Source organism: Strix aluco, chromosome 3 (assembly GCF_031877795.1).
Source record: "Strix aluco isolate bStrAlu1 chromosome 3, bStrAlu1.hap1, whole genome shotgun sequence".
Lineage (NCBI taxonomy): Eukaryota > Metazoa > Chordata > Aves > Strigiformes > Strigidae > Strix > Strix aluco.
Window position 1 is genome coordinate 77,689,839 of NC_133933.1, and position 21,398 is coordinate 77,711,236.

The window sequence follows — 21,398 nt, forward strand, 5'->3', positions numbered from 1 at the left end:
CTGTAATTCTTAATTTCTCAGTCTCCTCTGTCTTAAGAGAATTTTTTACTAGTATCTCTGGAAGAGTCTTGTGTAGAGTCCATTTTTCCCTTCAGCACTAGATTTTCACAAAATATGTTGTCCGGTCCTCTTACTTTTATTTCTATCTTTTTTTTTTTTTTAATAGAGATAAGCAAATGAGAAGGGAGTCATGACTGCAACTTACCAAGAGTTCGGAAAGGTCTTTGGTTTGGGGTATGGGAGAAGAAACCAGGTTTCAAAGCATTTGTGATCACAATATCAAAATACTCTTCAAAATCATTCCTAGAAAGTAAAGGAAATCGAATAAGTTAATCTAATGAATTAGTTAAGATGCCACTTTACTCTTTAGGACTCTTTAGGATTTAAGAAAATAGTAAAACACTTCTTTAAGGTGCCGCCTTCTGTCACTTTTTTTTTCAATGCTTGTCCAGTGTCACTACTGTCCTTTTCTGAGGTTGTCAAAAGTGAGAAGACAGCTGGCTGAGAACCCACAGTGCTGTACCTTCAGGATCACTCATTATTTGTAAAAAGATGTTCCTTGGCCAAGGGAGTTTTTAAATCTCAGGAGAACATGTAACAGATTACATAGTTTAATCTCAGGTGACAACATATGCATAGAGAAGTATAGAAAAGTATAAATGAGGGACTTTCTTTATAAAGGAGAATATATAAAGTCAAGTGATGGGGTAGGAAGTAACTGAAGACTGAAAACACTTAAACACAGGTGCTTATACTGTTGGTATCCATACTGTATGTATGCACAAGCCTATGGGGTGTCTAAGATGTCACCAGTAGTCAACAGAGATCTAATTAACACAGCCATTGAAGTCTAAAGGGTGGTTTCACATAGCTGAAATGCCATTTTATTAGCTGAACTCTTTCTTCAGACTCCACTGTCTGCTCTGACTAAATCCCTGCTGGTTACAGGGAGGTTAGACATGTGGCTCACAAATAAACCTCTACCAAGTTTGAGTCTTAATCTGCCAGCTGAATATGACTACTAAATTCAGATTTTTCAAAGTTCATTAGGTCCATAAGAATACAGATTGATAACTGAACTGTGGAAATCCCATCAATTTAAATGTGATTGAACATTTCAGCATGGTATGTAAGTGGGAATTATCTATATTTAGGTATTTTTTAGAGACCTGTATTCAAGTCAGTAACATTAACAAAGCCAATAGGAAAAATAGGCAACCTTGGGGAACATTCATGCCACCTATCCTACTGTGAGATGGGCTATTTCTGGAGGTGGCAGTTATTCCTGCTCTAGCAAGGGTCTTTATTTTGAGGAATCTAACCTCACTTATTATGCCATCAAGCTGGGAACCATAGCAAGAAATAATAACAATAATGCATACCTACAAGTTTTGAAGTTACAAAAATATAAAATAAGACAAACGTTGCTTAAAGAGTGGGGTTTTTTTTTATTATTGGAAAATGTAAACACTCCCTATCTGTGATGTATTTTATTTTATTAGAAATGTTTCATTGCTTAGGTGACTTTATTGCATGTAACATCCAAAAAATGATGGATTCTCTTGCATAGAATAAAGAAGTCACAGATGGCAAATCCAGGAGGCGTACAGGCACTAAAATACTATCAACAGTAGAGGAAGTTTACTGGAAGCAAACTAGCTAAATGTGTCATTTTCAAATAATCTACAATCTCCCATAAGACTGAGATACTTTAACTAAAAAACTGAATTCTCTCCCTATGAGCTCATCCTCAAGCTTTTATTTTGTGCTCTAAATTACACTCCAGCCTTAAAGTAGAATATCTTCAAATTTTCTTCCTCTAATGAAATTTTAGCTTTGTTTATTCTTCTTCACTTGTGACCATATGTAAACCTCTACCTTTTTAAAAGAACCAGTATCAAATATGACAATGGTGTGTTTTTAAAATTAGCTTCTGTGTGGAAGATTCCAGAAGTTCAGCAAACAGGCATGGCTCTTCTGTCCTTAGGTGAAAAGTACTGATAGAGGTAAACCTTTCAAATTAGCATATGGTGCAAATAATGCTTCCGTGGGTAAGTTAAGCTTGAACTTGCAAAATAAAGCCAACATTTCAGGAGCACAAGCAAGTGTTTTATGTAAAAATTTGAAACAGAATGAATAGTTTTCACAAGATTCATCTAACTTTTTATTGATTTGTTGAAGAAAAAACCATGTTTTATGTGAAGAGAGGTGTTATCTATGGCTTTTTTTGACCAACAGTAAATCTCGTATACAAAGCTACTGATTTTACGAGAGCCTGTATCTTGTGTTACATTACCACATAACACTTCACATGATAAAATCTGTTCCAGTTACTGCTTGTGCTTGGTATAGTGGCCTGTGGTTACTGTAAACGATTAAGACAAAGGGTAGGATGTATCTCACATAACTTTAGCCATCTAAAAATTGCACACTGAATTCACAGCTGGTGATCTACACCACAGACAGAGCCAGTGGAGAAACATCCATATTCTCAGAAGGCAATTCATCCCACTTATTTCAGACATAATTCTATGGTACAGAATGAATTGCCAAGGATGATGTCCAGTGTTTTCTCTGCACGGACTGCAGAGGGAATCAAAATGACCAGCTTCAAAAAATTCCTAGCTTTTAGGTGGGTAACACTCATGAAAATGTGGAATGACATTCAGCTTCAGTGACTATGTGATGATTGACTCGTCTTTAGGTGTGCTCCTGCCAACACTTAAACATTCAGTTAACTCAATGTGAATTCTCATGGTAGATAAGCCTGAAAAGTCACACCATGATGTTGCTACTTATGTGAATGAACTGGCACTTCCTTCTGTAGGTTTACATGCCTTATACACTGATCCCAGCAATGTGTGTGTGGTCTGGCTGGGAAATGGTTCTCATTTTATTTCAAAATGAGATTTTTTCTTAGACTTCCTCTCTCCTTACCAAAATGTCTTTCAGTTAAGGACAACTTGGTCAGATGAACACAACTGGGATAGTTTACTCTTGAAATAGTAAATGATACACTTAAGCATGAATTTTCCAGTGCTGATTTTATGTGGACAATAATTTCTTAGCCAAAAAGGAACTTTTTAAATAAAGTGCAAAAAAGTTAACAGTTAAAGGTAAGGATATTAGGAGTAAGAGGCTAGAACTTCACACACAACTCCGCTTTTCATCTTTATGCTTAAGGGTTTTTCTGATGTAACACTATATAGAGTTCAGAACTTCTCAGTATCATATTGATTAACTGAAGGACTACATAGATGTAATTCATAAGGGTTGATGTCAAAGAATAAAATGCAGTTAGCCTGCTCAAATTGAAGTTAGAAGCAGAGATAACGGGTGCGAACCTAGACTATATTTCAGTCCTGCAAAAAGCAGCATGGTTGTGTAGAGTCTTATTGTCTGGTATAAGAGGCATGGAAAAAACAAAAGCAATAAAAAGTTTAGAATTATTTTCAGGAAAAAAATACCTCAGTAATGTCTAATGGACAGTGGAGTACTCAGTTCTCCAGAAGATATCTTGGAAGCCACATTGAATGAGTCACTGGGAAATATGATTGTAGTAAACACTGCAGAACATCCTACACTTATGTGGAAAGAGAGAGTGATCCAGTAACCTTCTAGCAGAAAATCTCTTGTCTGTCTTTTGAAATGCAACCGACCCTCTCTGCTACCTTGTTTACTGTCTTCCAGCAGGATCTCTACAGCTGCCTTAAACATCTGAAACATTATTCACCAAGGAAAAAAAAGCCAAAATCATTACATGTGGCCAAGAATTTAGTTTTATACTGAATTTTCATTCAGAAGACAACTAGACAGATCTACACAAAAGAGTTAATTCACAGGCATCTTACTCATAAGGAGAACTGCTTTTTGTGAGGAGGTAGGTTTTCCCCTCAAATGAGCAAGTATAATGTTCATGCAAGGCAGTGAGAACTGGCACAGCTGATGCTCCATTTAGCATTTAGCTCAGAAGAGTACAAAAGAGAAGTGATACTGGCAGGACAGGTTTTGGAAGGTAGCTCTGTTTTTCACCTTTCCTGTGGTTTTCTTAGTGTGTTGCTGTATTCACTCTGTTGTTCCCTTGCATATCCAGATAGCCAAGGTTGGCTCGCATTGCACTACTTGGGTTTTTTGATTCATTTATTAAATAGTCTCATCACGTCACCCACCTAGCTATTTGCATCACTAATTTGTTTCTAGGGGTGTAAGTGATGGTTCTGTTGAATTTCACTGAATTTGACTTGACAAGTCATGTTCTTAACGTTACAGCTAAAAACAGCTGTTGCGATCTCAACCAACTGCCAAGTGCAATGAACTACCTGTTTTATCTTTTCTGATGTGATCTGTAAATGCACGTTTCTTATACACAGCCATCTCTTGGAAACCACCATAGGGAAGAAGTATTTGTAAGCAGGTTTACTGCAAGGAAATGAAATATTACTACTACTTGCACTCACCACTGGAGAAGCACAGAAAGGAAGTGGCTTGAATAAAACAGTCTAGCAAAAACTTACAATAAAATTGAGATTCAGATGATGTATTGGGTGTTGGCCTGAAAGGTATTTCCTGTCATCTTCAATCCCATCATGATGCACAGAAAAAATGCAGGATATAAGTGTGCTGTGGGTCAGATACATCTCACAGCCTCATAGATGGACTACTTTGCCTCGAGTGCCCTGTAACACTCTACTAGAGAGATGCCTACCAGAAACCTCAGATCCAAATAATTCACAACACATAAAGAAACTCAAATTAACTTCCCTATAGCTCAGGCTTATCTCCAGTTGCTGTCTGGCAGATATAATTTGAAATGGACATTGCACTTACCCAAGAATATGTTCACACAGGAGCCTGCAATAGTCACTGTGAGAACTAGTAATTAATAGCAGAATCTTCCCAGCACTCTTCAGTTGTTTCAGCCACTTTTTTACAGACTCGGGACATCTTTGTAAATATTTGTCTGGATGATTTTTCACTTCTGGGAAATACGTCCCACAGTCTTCTACAAAATTAAAACATAATTATGTATTATCCAATCCTGCTCACAAACCACTTAATCCACATAGCAAATATCCTTTTATGTGCAAACAATACAATTTTAAAAAGGCGAAACAAAGTTTAGAATTCTCCCTTGGTTGTAACTCAATATAAACAAAAAAAACCAAGGATCCAAGAGGATACATTGTGGCAGAAATATGCTTGTATGACTTTTCTCTTTTATTATGGAATTTTCATAGTTATTTTGTTTGATGTTCTTTTGCTCAGAAGAGTAAATAATACATAAATTACAGATTATAGTCTTACACAGCAAATAATTACTTACTGTTACCTTTGCTCAATTTTTGGATACTCAGTTTCTGATTTTAAAATTAGTTTAACGTTTAGAAAATGGTAAGGACCTGAAAGGTCTGAACATCTGTTCAGTAACTTCTGATACTTTAGGTTAGCATTGTCTGATCAGTAACATCCATTTTAATATTTTTGCATTTTTCACAATTAGCACTTTATCTACAAAAGATTGATAAACTGGCAAAGACTCACAGTTATGTGGAATACTAGGAACAGATGCAAAAAACCCTCCAATTCCAGCTCCAGCTTCAATAATGCTTTTTGCTGAATATAACAGCAATAGAATTTTGCAAATACACTTGGAACGTAAGATTTTAAAAAGTGCGCAATAACACTAACTTGGCAGTAAAAGTAACCTATTCATTAAAGTCACAATATTTATCTTGTTATAACCCATAGGTGCTTTACCAAGACATCACATTAACGTTAAACTTACCTTTTTTTACCATTCCTATGATCTAAGACTACACATTTCCTCTGTGCTCAAACCCTCTATAACCAAAAATGTCAAGCTCGTTAAAGGTCTAAAAAGAAATATAATAATTGTAGAGACAGAAATGATACCAAGTATTTGGCTCTCAGTCTGTGTGTGTTATAGTATAATGAACATCATCATAGAAGATTATTTTTCTTCCAGCATTTGTTCTATATGCAACTGTCTGTGGTCAACTTTGCTGAATGATTTAATAAATCCCAGACATTACTTAGCCTTCTGGTATGTGAGTAATGCTATTCTCTAGTTTGAAAAAAGTAAGATTTAAACCACTTGAACTTTAGCTATTTAATGAAAGAGAACATGTACGTTTGAAACAGTAGTATCAAAGAAAGACTGAAAGATGCTGGGTGCTAAACATAACACTATTTCATAAATTACACATTCAAACATCTACAGATGGCAGGGAAAAATGTTTCCCAAAAGAAGTTTTGAAATGGCTGTTACCACTTCAACTAGACAGGAAGCAAAAATGTCATCTTCTGTACTGTGACTTGACAGATTTCCTCCCAAAAGCTACAGAGTGGACTGCTGTATCTGAGGAAAGTCAAACAAAATCTCCCAACTCATAACCATGTCACTATTCCAGTTCTTCATAGTATTTAGGTTAGGCTGACGTAACAGCCTGTACTAGGGGAATATGAGCCTGTTCCTGCAGCCAGCATTATGGGATGCCATGATGTTTGCCTTGAGAGCTAGCTGAGACCAATGATTTTTTGATTAAATGAAGCAGATTTATGAATGGTTTCCTGCAGTGCTTTTCCCCCCTCTTTCCTGGGGCATGAATATTGCTTGGGATGAGTGATATAGAAGCTGCATTATTTCTTTTAGTATTATCACTAGTAACTATATTTCATATGCTATGCTATGACAATTTTTGTTTTGGAAAACACACAACATTACATGAGAATGAAGGGGGACACAAACAAAGGAGTCTTGACATTAGCTCTCACAGGTTCAAACAATTGAAAGATGGCAAAGTTCATTTATATATACAGTGATCTATCACTCTTTTTACCCTAAGATAAAAAGATCTGTTTTACATGAACTTTACTGTTGGACACTCTTTGTTTTTCTTTCCTTATCAAATGCCTCCCACCCTCCATTGACCCTTCTTTGATGTGCAACTAATTTAAAGACTTCGAGTAAATGTAATCAACACTGTCTTCTTTGTCCATACACTGTGCAGTATCTGCTATGTGATAAATCTATGATATCTGGCCTTTGAGTTACATCTGCATTGGAAAAGGTCAATAACTCTGGACTCAACATATGATGTGAAAGAGAGTCTTATTCCAGTTTTCTATCCAGACCCTGAAGCCCAACTGTTAATTGCAGACAAGCAATGAATCAGTTCTTGACACCAGGATCTGAAGTTTGCCTCTGGGCTGTTTGCCAGATCAGGCAGAGGTACCTTAGAAGAACCCTCATTAAAGCATACTCTACTGTAATTAGGCCAACATGGCCCAGGAATTAGAGTTTATCTTAATTCCTAACATACTATTGCGTCTGGTGAAGACAGTTTGCTTGAATATATACTCATACCTGTAAAGAATTTTAACCACCATTGAAAACCAAATAAAATAAAAGCTGAAAATCTTGCTCATTATCCCAGGCCAAGAGCCAGTTTTGAGGACAGCAGAGCCACAGGCACCTTGTAGACAAAAATTGTTGTGGAAGTTTTAACTTGTGATGGAGAAATAGCATCATGTCAAGCCTTCACAATCAAATGGAATGATTTGACAGTGAGAAATGAAGCATTTTTTCCAAGGATATATATTACCACTATGCCGTATGCTGTACTTTGTTTTTCTAAAGCAGGAAAACTGTAAAAATAATAAAACTCTATTGAGCAAAGAGTCAGTGAGAAATCAGAAAAGAACTAATTATACCAGAGCCAACGGAGGAAAGGAGAAAGTGAGTTAATGGTAATAAGAGTGATTTTATGCAACTGTCATACAGCTCTGTTCTTGAAAAACAAAAAAGTAATTCTTCAAACAAACACCACTCTTGAGAAATAAGAAACGTCTCTAGCCTGCAGTACATTCCTGATAATGGTTATGGACCATCCAAGTTCCAAAATACCCTCAAAAATGGAACTATAAGCAAGCTTTACAGAAGCTTTGTTCATCCACGAATTCACTATCAAAATGGGGAACTTGTGGTCCCCACCAGATCCACAACTGACAGTTTGCTACACTGCCTAAAATGAAAGGTCTGCATTTTTAGGTCTCTGTTTTACGAGTATCACTTAACATACAGCGATATGGACATTGACATGTATTAATGTGCATCCACAAAACAGTGAAAGCAAAACAGCTTTCACCTCCAATGTCTCTCTATTGTTTTCAGTTATCTGCATGCATGCCAAAGCCTGCACTAGTAAGTTCTGGCTCTTTGGCAGTGTGAACACTTTCTCAAAACACAAGAAAGCATTTCATAAAAAAAAATGGAAAAAAGACAACTGTGACAATCAGCATAACAATCAACATATTTACCCCCTGTGATTGTATGAGAAAACTTAATTCAATTATGTGGAACAGGAAAGCAAACATCCCAGCATTTTATGCACAACTTTGTAATTTATTACATGTATGTCGCCATGGAGCAAATGCAGTTTTTCAATTTCCATTCTGGTTAATAAACAACTTGAAGTTTGCCTGAAATCTCTGAAATACAGCTTGGGATAGCAAATTAGCAACTAGCTAGGGGATTTATAATCACCTTCTAAATACACTTTCAAAAATAATAATTGCCTTTGTGTCCATTAAGTATGCTTTCAGAAAAATATATTTCCTTTTTAAGCAGAAGATGGAAATACAAGCAATTAAAATGAGTTGCCTAAAACTGCCACATATCAAAGTCCTGCCAGATCTTATCAGATCTACACCTTGTTGTATTTTCAAAGCAATATAATTTCCTCTATGTATATTACCAGAGGTTCCCTTAGTGTCCAGTTTGGTGTTTTTTTTTTTCTAGTCTCATCTGACATTGTAATTTGATCAAGATGTTCTTTGCATCGTCTTGCCTTACAGTTTAATTGTTTGTAGTACAATTGTGATAGCAAGTGTCATGGGAATTACGTGTAGCTGGAAATGCAGAACCCCCAGACCAAACTCAGATAGAGCCTGTATGATACTTGCCATGACTGGCAGAAGTCCTCCAGCACAGACCATAATCCAGTCTTTAATCCAACCACCCTCCTCTACTACAGTCACAAAATACTACACTTTATAATATACTTTATTGAAGTATGCAGTTTGATGTTCTAATATAATACCTCTATTTGGGGAAAAAATAACTGTGGATTTCTCTTGTGCTCTTTATTACACCACTTCTCCTTGGCAGGGTCAGTTTACACCCCACTGGCTCTGGACTGCTTTGGACTCAATGTCTGTAAACCCTCACTGCCAGGGCATGGCAGTTTTCATCCCTTAACTGTTATTTGGATTATAAAAAAGGCAAATGTTCAAGAGGCATGTTTCTGGCAAGGTTTCAGTCCAGAACTAAAACACAGGAACACAGTGTATTTTTTAGTATTGTCACTGCTTCTAAGGGGCACCTACTTGATTGAATTAAAAACAATTTATCCGCTATTTATACGCTTTAGCTAAGCAGAGAGGTATGAGGCTAAAAAAATCCCTAGAATTCAGCCAAGAAAAATAAAATTTCAGTTGCCAATTTGTAGCTTGTACTCAGTGGCTTTAATAACTAACCATCTCTTTACAATGTAAGTAGTATTTGGGAATGTGACTTTTCTCTCTTTTAAATTCAAGGGCAATTTGATAGCTTAGCTATCAATACCCATAGTCAGATTCTCTGCAGCTCTGATGTGAGTAAGAATTTATATACCTTTTCCCTAATTTTTGTCTGAATGCAGGCTTGTAGGTAACAGTTATTAATTTGATAAACAGAGTAGAGCTGAAGTGTTACTATCAACAATGATGCAGACAACTATATTCACTGCATATCGCTTTCCACTGCAGTCTTATAGCACTTCAGTTTTTTAGAGTGAACAGAGACACTTTGACCATTGCGGTTGCCATCTTTTCTTGTCTAAATAAACATATCCAACAACTAACATGAGTGTTCAACAGAAGCACAAGAAAAATACCTTAATTGCAGATGATTTCGCCAAAGAATTTACATTTCCTCTAATGAGAGCAAGTAGAGGAGAAGGGGGGTTAAAATGACATTAGTCAAGTTGACTTTCATTTAAGCTGAAGTGTATATTCTAGTAGGAGCAGCAGAAGCAAAATGAGAAACAGAGGAAAGTAAATGTTAAATAAAGCAAGATAAGAAAGCAGAGTGAAGCATGAAGCGGGGATGACTGGGCAAAATGTGGTTACATTCTGGAGGCCTGGGTTCAGGCAGATATCAGGAACAGGGAGCAGAAGGAAGAGATAAATCATCCCTCTCCTTTCCCCAGGAGATAAAGATGTTTCAAAACAGAATAAAAGGATGAGAGTCTAGGAAGACAGGAGGTTAGGAAGAGGCAAATGTCATAAGAGCAAAAAAGAAGTGTGACGCATATCAAATATTCTCTATTTTTATGTTTTCTGCAATTGTCTCAATTCTTTACTGTGCAGTTTCTTAACAGACCAAAGGGTTAAGGATCCTGGTCCAGTTCAGGCAGGAAGAATACTAGCTATTTACAGCTTTTCGTTAACTAAGAGCAGACATGAAAAGAGGATACTGAGTTTGGAGACAAAGAAGATGTTAGTATTATGGTACCAAATTCCTGTTCTCACCTGAAAAAAGGAGAGCAGCAGTGTTTCTGGGAGGAGTGAAGGGAAAAAAAGGAGTATGGATGGGTTGGCCAGTGGAGACCAGGAATTCAGAATGACACCTCAGTGAGTCGCTATCCGTCACAAGGCTGAACCTGGCAGCATGATGAACCTCTGCTTGTCATAGCTAAGAATTAGCTTGTGTGCCTGGATATATGAGTGGCTGCCTACAAAGCAGAGTATCTTTCAAGCTACTCTTGTATGTACAAGTGGAACAGAACATGAGAGAAAAGGGAAAAAATGAGAAATCAGTCAAAAGAGAGGAGCTAGGAAATATGAGGAGAAGAAATGACAAACAGACCAGTATTAAGGATAAGTTGTATTCTATTAATAATTGCATACCCATAGATAAGGGGACATGTATCAGTATGTCAAATCAAATTTTTCTCAGAAAAGTAAGGATTTTTTTGATTGCAAAGTAAATGCTTTGCATGTGGCACTTCAGTTTTGAAAAAATCACATATTACCAGTGGAAATACAGGATCAACTGATCCTCTATTTGCCTCTTTTGCCTGTGTATCTGTTAAAGAAAATGTTTACAGCTCATGTAACATTAACCTTCTCAGTATTTTTAGCAACATCCAGCTCTGGTCAGGCAGAAATAGACTGTATTTTCTAAAATAATAAACTGTTTTCCAGTGATGACAACTCTATGTTCACCTTGATTAATTTCAAGGGGGTGACCATAAGGTAAGGATCCGTGGTGGGCTATGGAAAACATGACTACTTGGATTAATAGAGACTGGAGGGCTACATAAATATTTAATATACTGAACGAAACACTTTAGCAGAACACACACAAAACATCACCTCTGCAAATATTTCATGGGTCACTTCCTCTTCCACTCACTTTCTACTCCTGTGGCCTACAAGAAGCTTACTGCAAAAATTAAAATGCTTTGGTAGCTAAAGATAGGTCTCAAACTAAAAGGAGGCTGAATGACTAGAAACTCTTCTAATAAAGCCAAGAGCAGCTGTTGTTTCTTCTGGTCTGATATAACAAGGCAGGAACCACCACACTTCCTCCCATGCTCGCGTTTCCGAGGTGAGATTCCCATGCCAAAGGCTGTCAGGAGCAGCATGGGACCTTTAGTTATGTTTAATTGGAAGTAATAATGTCAAAATTAGAGACTATTGCTGCTCTGCCATCTCTCAGCTGAACATCATCCACCCCCACCACTATCTGCGTTTCACACTGGACCAAAGACCTATGATGGCCAGCCCAGAACCAAGAGGCTGCAGGTTTCAGGGCTGGCCCTAACCAAAGTCAGCTTCAACGTGAGGAGCTATCTTTTCTTGAAAACATAACTGGTTAACTCCTTTTTCCCAAAGTCTTTCAAACAAGCTTTAAAACTACCATTTCCTGACACCCCCCCTGCCTCCTATCTGAAAGAACAACCCCTTTCGGTCTGCCCCTAATCTTCACCCTCTTGCTTCCAGTCCTGCCTCATCTCCCATCCCATCAGCAGTGTCATGGCTGAAGAACAGTCAAGGCTCCTAGGAGTGCAATGCCACAGTCAGATGCTTGCATGGGGTTTTTTGCATGTAGAGTTACTCTTGCTTCTTGTTGAGGTCCATGGAGACTGCAAAAGAGAGCCAGGCTATTTTCATATGTTATCTGTTCTTATTAAGTGTTCCCAAATGGCTGAGACCAGCCCTGACCACTTCTTCCTTACTGGTACAACTGCTCCCACTGCCAGAGTTAGCCCCAGTCTGCAATTCTTGCTCTGTCTCATCTCATGCTTGCAGATTCCTTCCTTTAGTAACGGGTAACAACACAAATTTTAAAAGGTAATGAGAAGCACATGGTACGTGGCAAAGTTTGCAGCCTGACTAAATGAGGACTGCTAACACATGACACATGTTAGAAAGGTGTCTAGATGTGGGTAGTTTGAATGACCTTCCATAGTTTTGTATACACGAAACTTGGAGACAGCATTTCTTTCTTTCCTTGTTTTTTCTTTTCCTTTTGGTTTTATGTTAATATTTACATCAATACAGCAATGTTTCCACAGTATGCTACAAAGCAGGAAGGATGTACTTTGGAGGTAGGACAGGATCTGTTGCTACATTTTAGAGGAAATTATTTCTTTCTCAAAATAATTCACTTCCTTGCTTTACATTTGCAGTGTAACAAACCAGATTTATCAAACTGTATCAGATCAATTAATTTATGATGACACTCTTGCAAACCACAAGCTGAGCACTAAAGTCATGCAGAAGTAACTACCATTTGCTGGACAAACATATTCAGTTAAATCAGTCTGATTCTCTAGAACTTCATAATCCCTACTGCAGTGTATGAACATCTAAAGTGAATATTCTGCAGGTGGAAAAATCTGTTTTGTTCCATGGTCAAGAATGTCTTCTCATAGGATTCATGCAACACACCTACCTATGCTTAGAAGTAAAAGACAGACAGGTGATATAGTGAACCCTCAAAGCAACAAAATCCACATTTTGTCCTCCTGTTAAAGATTTACATGGATCATTTGTTATATAAGTATTGCCATGGTGTTAATACTTATAGGGAGACAACCTATCAGTGGGAAATTATCATAAATATTCTGGAGATCTCCATCTCTGCTCAGATTGCTGAAGCGACTGATCCTTATACATTAATTTATAATACAAACTTGCTCTTTGCTACAGAAGTATATTTGAGATTATTCTTCTATACACATTACAGCTATTTGCACTCAACACCTTCTTTCCCCAACAAACCTTAGATACTTAAATGCCTGTTAAACCCTACCTGGAGTCAATTCACACAACTTTAAAATACATCCCCTGGTAAACACATCATAAAAAAATCTGCAAAACAATTTAAGAAGGAGGAGTAAATTGTTTTGTTCAGCTGAATACAGCTAAGAAGGCGGGAAATGGGATCTGTTCAGGATGCTGCTGTAGTCTAAAAGAAATGCTGGCACCTAATTTGGCAGGAAGTCAAATATTAGAGTACATTTTTACTTATACATCTGATGAGGCTTACTTGAGTCCATTGGCTTGCATGAAACATGCTGTTATGTTTGGTGTTGAAATGGAATGCATAATGAAGAAATAAAATACAGTCCATAGATATTTTATAATGACACCCAGACTACAGGTTGCTGATAAACAAAGTCCTACTCAGCTGTACTGCTCCATCAAGAAGACATCACAGGTAATCCCCTTTTCTGTAGGTATCAAATTAAAATAGCTCTGGAGAGAAACTGAAAGTCTTTTTGAAACTTTGAATGCACCAGCTACTTTGAGCCACTTGTTGCAGTAAGAAGTTAAAGTTCTCAGAAATATTTTATTGCAAACAGTAGCATCATATACCTCATATATATGCATGTGTACATACTAACACACATACACAAAGACATGTGTATTTATATATGCATACACATTGTAAAGAAAAACCCCATTTTTTCCTAAACCAAGAAGTAATCTTTTTCTGTCTCCCAAGGAACTGTGCACTGACAATAACAAATGGTGTTAATTCTGACCTCTGGGTCTACAGGTGCAAAATTTCCAAATGGGTACAGATGGACCAAGAGCTGTATGTAGACTTCAGTTTTGCTTGCTACTTCAACAAAAACCTGATGGACGATGGGAAACTGCAAGCAACAAGCATCACAAGAATGGGGTAGGGGGAACAATTATGTGTAAAATGAGGCATTTTAAATTGTATCAGAAAAAGATATCAGAAAATAAAAGACAATACAGAAGAGCGTGGCAATAAGGGAGATTTGTAACAGGCTATTCACCATTCATCTTTATGATTAACCTATATATCCAGAAAATTCAAGTTACAAGTCTTGTGTGCTTTCTGTGATCTCATGATTTTTCTAACTTACCAGTACTGAGTGTTCAATAATAACTACTTCTACTGTAGACGATGTACCACCTTCTGTTACGTATCATCATATTTTATTACATATAATGGAAGTCTTACTCTTCTTGCCTGGGATCCCACACTAGCTGACCTGTTAATACAGCTTTCAATTCACATATATATGAAGTACTTTTCATGGTTCTGGCCCATAGTGCTCCATAAACCCGTTCCTGGATTAGACTGCAGGCGTGTATTTCAGTCGCCACGTATTAAAGAAATCTTAATGGGAAGAGGTACCAAGAAGGGCCATCAGGATAAGACCCAAAGAGCTGAAATGACGCCAAGAATTTAGACACCGTGGCGGGACGTAGCACAGAGGCATTCATTTATCTCTAAGAAGCCAGCAGAGTTGGAGGAAACAAAACTTCCATGTGTGCATATTTGTTTGCCATATAAATAGTTCAGCCGTGCGGTACTGGGAAGAGGAAAACGGTTTCCCCGACGGGAACTCATCCCTTCGGGCGGTGTTCTTCGGTACAACGCGCGGGTGGTGCCATCTAGCGAGGAGAAGACCGGCCCCGCTCCCCGGGAACCCCGCGGCAGCGCGGCCCCGCCGGCCACGGCACCCCCACACCCCAGCACCCCCCACACCCCGGCACCCCAACACCCCGGCACCCCCCACACCCCGGCACCCCAACACCCCGGCACCCCGCGGGCGGCGTGGAGGAGGGTGCCCTGGGGTGCGGAGCGGCATCGCCACGCCGGAGCGCCGCAGCCTCTCTGTTGTCAAGATCCATCCAAACATGGGTGTCGGGAGGACAAATCCCTGCTGTTCCCTGGGCTGCTCATTGTTTCTGTTAATTTTTTCATTTTCTCTATTTATTGGCCCCCGGGAAGGCAGGAGGGCCTTGGGAAATCCCCTACAATTTTTAGATAAAACTTCTAAAAGACGGAACAGAACTAAAGGGAGCACTTCCACAGAAATGACCCCAAATGGCAATGATATGCAAATAGCAACCATCAGAGGTCAGGGTGTGGGTGTGGGGGAAGGCTTGATGGAAAAGACTGGGTGATTTGACAGCTTAAAGATAAATCTAAGAGTCTTCAAACATGTAGAAAGCTCCTGGTTGGGGAAAAAAAAAGAAAAAAGGAATCATCTGTCCCCTGAGACCAGTGTCAGTGAGTCAAGAAGCAGTGAGCTTATGCTTCTGCAAGTAAATCTAGATTAGAAATGATAAGAAAGTTTCTAATTTTAAGGGTATTGACACACTGGAAAAGCTGCCTAGAAGGTTGTATGATCTTGTAATTGCAGATCTTTAAAAAGAGGCTAGAAAATGATCCCTTAGGAAGTGAATGCCTAATCCACCCTTTAAGTAGTGGTGGGCTAAATGCAAGATATCTTCTATAGTTTCTTAAAGTACAGTGATTACCTATCACAGATGAATATGCACTCCCTTCTTCACCCATTGCTTTAATGAGTTGTGCTAGTGTTCATATTTACCTACCTCACCTGTGGATAACGATGCCTATGATCATGTCAGAAACAAAATTTCTGTGTAAGCAGTAAAAGGCATGAATTCAGCAAGGAGCAGCAGCACAGCTTTTGACTTCTTGCTCTTAGTAACACAGCTTTCATCAATCTGAACAATACACAAATTGTATTGGTGTATAAACTGATCTGAAAACTTCATCAAAACAAGAGAGACACAGATTGTTGCCTTCATTCTACTTTCATTACACACCATCCCTCCCCATTTGCACCAGCAAACTTGCCATAGGAAGGCTGAGAGGAACACTCAATTTCTAATGCCGTTCTTTTGAGCATGAAGACCTGTATAGTCTTACTATAGCACTATCAGCTTAAGAACAAAGAAAAAAAGGGTGCTTTCTGGAAATTTAACAAGATGTACAGTCTCCATTAAAAATATTTTAAAATTTGCAAAACTAAATTAACTAATTTTGGGCAAAGCCTGTGTGAAGTTCATCACTCCTTTAGGGAGAATGGAAAAGAAGAAATTATATAAATTTATTCTTAAAGTGCTGTTGGAAAGGTTCTTGATGGTCAGTCTGTCTACAAGAATTTTGGAGTTCAGAGCCCAGGGAAATCTGTATTTAAAAGTTATGAATTCTTTTACCACCTAGTTTGAATCTTCTGTTTTATCACTATCCAAAGAAGGGCAAACAAATGAAAAGTAAACTTGTAAATATCACTTAATGTAAAATAGATCCCAAATGAATGGTGGCTAGCCCAATTAATTCCAGGAGTGAGCATCAGGAGGAAAAAGGGTTTCTGTAAGAAGAATTCTGCAAGAAACAATTATTTTTAGCTCCTGAACTTCTCTGGGATTCCAGATTTTCTCCTGCCCTGCATCAGGATTAAACAGAATTCCTCAAAAAAAAAGAAAAAAGAAATAAGGGAGAAAAACACAGATGCACATGAACAGACAGTCGCTTACTGCACGCAAGTCCATTCTGCAAGCCAGGCAGAAGTACTGTCTCTGCCTTACTGGAACATGGGTCCAGTCAGCTGAATCCTGGTGCTGACATGGTTTTGTTTTTGTGCTTTAATCTCATTTATCTGACCCTCTCCACTTCACATGGCAACAGGGACTCAAACTTTACAATACCTCTCTGCGTGTGGGTGTCCTAATCATCAAACCTGGAATTAGTCTCTGGTTCTGTATTGCAAACTTATCCTTTGGAAATCTCAGTTAGTCCAAAATTATAACCTAAATCTGACAGAAAAGGAATGATGGGGACACAGGCCCTCTTACATGCTACATAAATGTCTGACTAAGGATACCCGCTATGCTTGATCTCTCCTTTTTTCTCATTCTGATCAGAAATTAACTGTTAATGTGAGATCATGTACTCTCACAGCCCATTCCACTGCCATTTTCTCGTAAGATTTATCTCAACTTTTTGTCAGATTTTCTTTCTATGAAGAGATGCTAGCATGGCCAATTAAAGTTGATCGCAAACTAGCATACAAGCTTGAAGAAACTTGCATGTTAAATGGCTACATTTACAATTAGGACAGTGGAACCCAAACTTTTTTGAAGACACATTTGGATACAAGGCCAGGTGTGCTCTGGCTTTAAAAGAGACCTCTTGCAGCAAGCAGATGGTAACATGTTCTGAATAGATTATGTGTATTTGGACAGACCACTTGGACATTTCAGGTCATCTATAGGCTCTATCAAGTGAGAACTCTTGGCTTTCTGAGGCCATTTTTGTATGGATGTCTGCAGCTAGTAGCAGGAAATTCTGGAAATTTAAGGCAATTTATATATTTGATATAAATATTTACATGACAACAGAATATCTTTTACAGCACTGTTGAAATGCTCTTGCTGTTTCTGTTGATGCAAACTTTACAGGGCTCAATCTCTCAGGTCTATTGAAGTAATATAATACCTTTTTATTGAGCAGAATATTTGAAAAAACATTTCTTTATTTGTCTGTAACTAATCTGCATGTGGTTCATCAACTACAACAGTATACAATACATCCATTTTAGTGTTGGACATTATTCTCTCTTGCTAGCCAACATTCCAAACCTGCTTACACCAAAAACCCCAATTACAAAGGATGTAGAGGTTCATATTTTGAAAATATCTATATTACTGCAGAGCTATAAAACTACTAAGAAATGCACGTCCCCTGATCAGCAAACAGCTGGTTAGTCTCAGGACTCTCCTCTACACGGTGACAGCGCTGTAAAGCTCAGGGCTCATTTCTGCCTTGCCTTGTGCTGATGAGAAGGAGCCTCTGCCTTACATCCTTGGGCAGAAGCCAGGAATAATGTCAATATTACAGCACCTCAATTGCAGGGATAACAGCAGAGGCCAGAGGATGTGGCTGAGCCCCTGCACGCTGCGCAGTGGCTGCCAGGCTGGCAGGGGGTGGCCGGGAACCCACACAGCTCACTACAGCAGTGGACACTCCTGGGCATGCTCCTGCTGTTCTCCTGGGTGGGTGGGCTGTGGAGCAAGAGAATTTCTGCAGACCTCCACTCCACCACCAACAGCCCTGCTCCAATTCTCTTCTCCTCCCACTACAGCCTCAACTAAACACTTCTTTGGTGAGAAAAAAGGCAGGGGCCTGGTTTCCGCTCGAACCCTCACAAGGCTGCAAGGAAGAAAGCCCTGCCACTCAAATCCCACTTACATGGGGCTAAGCCAAACAAGACGGAGTATTTATGAAATTAAAGACTGCATGAACAATTCGGGCTTATAAGTATGGTACATTTAAAATGTTTGTAGAGGCAGCTTCCACAGAGCAACAAAACTCTTCCCTGAATATTTATGAAGAATCCAGATGCCACACAAACAGCTCTTTTGTTTTCCAGACTGCAGGACTGGTTATTAAGTCCCAAGAAAACAGACACATAAGAAGTCCCGCTTCAGCTTTAGGCTTTAAACTTCCATTCATGCCAAAGACAATGACATATACAGCATGTTTTCACGCAGTTCTATGCATTCTGCAATAATGAGAGATATTAACTTTTTAATCTTTGTTCACTTATCTTTTTGACTGACATATGAACATTAACGTCAGATTCTTGTGTTAACGTCATGTGTTGTATGGGCTTTCTTTTATTAACTTCTTTCTACTAGAAGATATGAACTGAGTATGGAAAATGTATCTATGTTTAATGCTGGTCTCAGACTATTTGTAGTGATATAGGACACAAACTAGAGATCTCTATTTTTATCATTGAAACGGTCCTATCAGGACCAATCTTAAATTATATTAGCAATAGTAGCTATGTCACAATTGCTTTTTAAAGGAATTTTCCTGCTGCATAAGGACTCAAGATAAGCAAAAAGAGATAGAAGTAGAAATAAGGTTTTCTTTTTCCCTTTTAAATGGAAATTGTGAGGCATCAAAACCCATTTCAGTATCAAAGACTTAACTCTGATAATACTATACCAGATATATGCAAATCTTTCAGGAATTTGCCTTTCAGGAATCTGTATTTATTGGTAAAGGCTGCTATAAAAGAAAATTTGTATGTGCACATATTATATATGTAAGATGTATTTGTACAGAGAGATAAATATACTTCTAGGGAAAATGCTATTATACCATTATAATTACAAAGTTATGGGCTAGTGGATAGAATAAATCAGGAACTGTACTTAAAGAAATTTTAAATTTTCAGGTCTGTGTATACATAAAGACTTTAAGAATCTTTAGAGGAAGGACTGTGATTTCTTATGTGTTCATGTAATTGTTAGACATTTGGATTACTTATGGCTTTTCCACATGTAAAATTTCTAAAAATTGTATTGTTACCACTAATGGAAAAAGGAACACAGAATACAATAACATCAAAAATGATGGAGGACAAACTTGGAGACAAAAATATCTTTAGTTGTATATAGAGATAATTTTCATATAGGAGTTTAGCTGCAGGAAATTCCAAGTCTCTGCAGGCAAGAAAGAGCTAATGTAATGGAAGGCATGGAAGCACACCTGTGTAACAACATATGAAATCCATGCAAGAACATCCTGCCATGAGATGGACAGCTTAGTATGAACAGTCAGACCAGTAGATAAGCATTTTGGAGTGCCATAAATACATTAGAAAACCAAAAAGAGTACCTAGATGACCTCTAAAGGTCCCTTCCAGTGCAAACCATTCTGTGATTCTATGAAACTGTGTGGTGCTTCAGTAGTATAAATTACCCAATTGGCAAAGCTGCATGTACGAGTTGCAATCACAGTATTTACTTTATAATATGTAATCTCTGATATTATTACTTATAGAAATACTTTTTTTGGGAACATACACTTGCACATTCTCTTATAATGAAAAAGTATAAAAAAAAGTATCAAATTGTCTTTGGATTTCTCTTTTGCCTTCATACTCCTCCCATGGTTAGACAGACAAAGTGTCAGTGACAGCAAAAGGTGATGCTGGTTTTCTCTGAAAATTCAGAACTTGTGGCCTATGGTTTACATCAGTATCTCGGGATAAGCCAGGGAATCCAATGTAATGCTGTTAATGTTTATTACCTTCACTCATCGCATACAAGAAATAAGGTCTCTAACAAATCAAAGATGTAGGAGGTTTTGCCAGCAGTATGTTTTCTGTATTAACATAATCAAATATAAGGTGACAAAGCAAGGATCGACACACAGTGCCTGCATCCAGCTGTTAAAACTTAAACCTGCCTTTCACAGACATTCAAACTGTGGTAATACAATCTTACTGCTGGCTAGAATGACTAAGCGTACAATAAAAACTATACTAGAAAGTAAAACAGAGGAGTGTATAAGACAATATAGCAATTACAGTATAGTCAAGTGGAAAAATACACAATAATGAAATATATCCTTGTAAGTGAGAACAACAGAAATCCACCCAAGAGTAGTCTTCTGTGGATGGATTTGGTACAGGCAGGACTGGAACAACAGTCAATGTTTAGGTAAGCTGCAATATGACTGGAAAAATTAGTCAACTGTGAGATGCCTTGATGTGGTGGCTATTCAGATGCCAAAGATGAATGCCCAGTGTGTGATTATAGTAAGACTGGCTGCTGTTCATAAAAACAGTAATGTGACTACATTCATAGCATATAATCATTCATTTACAGAAGTGCATTGTCAGAAAATGAGGACAGCAGCACATGCTGTTATGAATGGAAATGTATAGAAAGATTATAATACAAATTTTCTTGGAATTTTTATTTAACTCTGTGCTCTTTCACGGTTAGTTCACCACAATCATTGTGTTAATGAAAGTCTTTCTTGATTTATCCTGGATCTATGGATGCATTCTTGCATAAATATTTTTGCCCGAAGAGTGGGAATGCTATACAGAAACAAAAGGTGTCATGCCATAGTTTGTCTAAATAACTTTACCTGATTCTTTCTAGCTAAATACACTTTGATATGTGTGTATCTGCTGGTACTTGAACATAGCTGTCTGTGTACTACT

At 38.0% G+C, this 21,398-nt stretch overlaps 1 protein-coding gene across 2 annotated transcripts in view; it reads right to left on the minus strand.

Moving 5' to 3' along the window:
* The window catches only part of NT5DC1 (5'-nucleotidase domain containing 1), a 169,332-nt gene that overhangs the window by 46,998 nt on the left and 100,936 nt on the right, over window positions 1-21,398 (minus strand). For both annotated transcript variants that reach the window (XM_074819292.1, XM_074819291.1), the window contains 2 exons: window positions 4,828-5,002; window positions 206-303 (listed from right to left, as the gene is read on the minus strand). In XM_074819292.1, coding sequence (XP_074675393.1) covers window positions 206-303; window positions 4,828-5,002 — 273 coding nt within the window. The remainder of the gene's footprint in view (window positions 1-205; window positions 304-4,827; window positions 5,003-21,398) is intronic.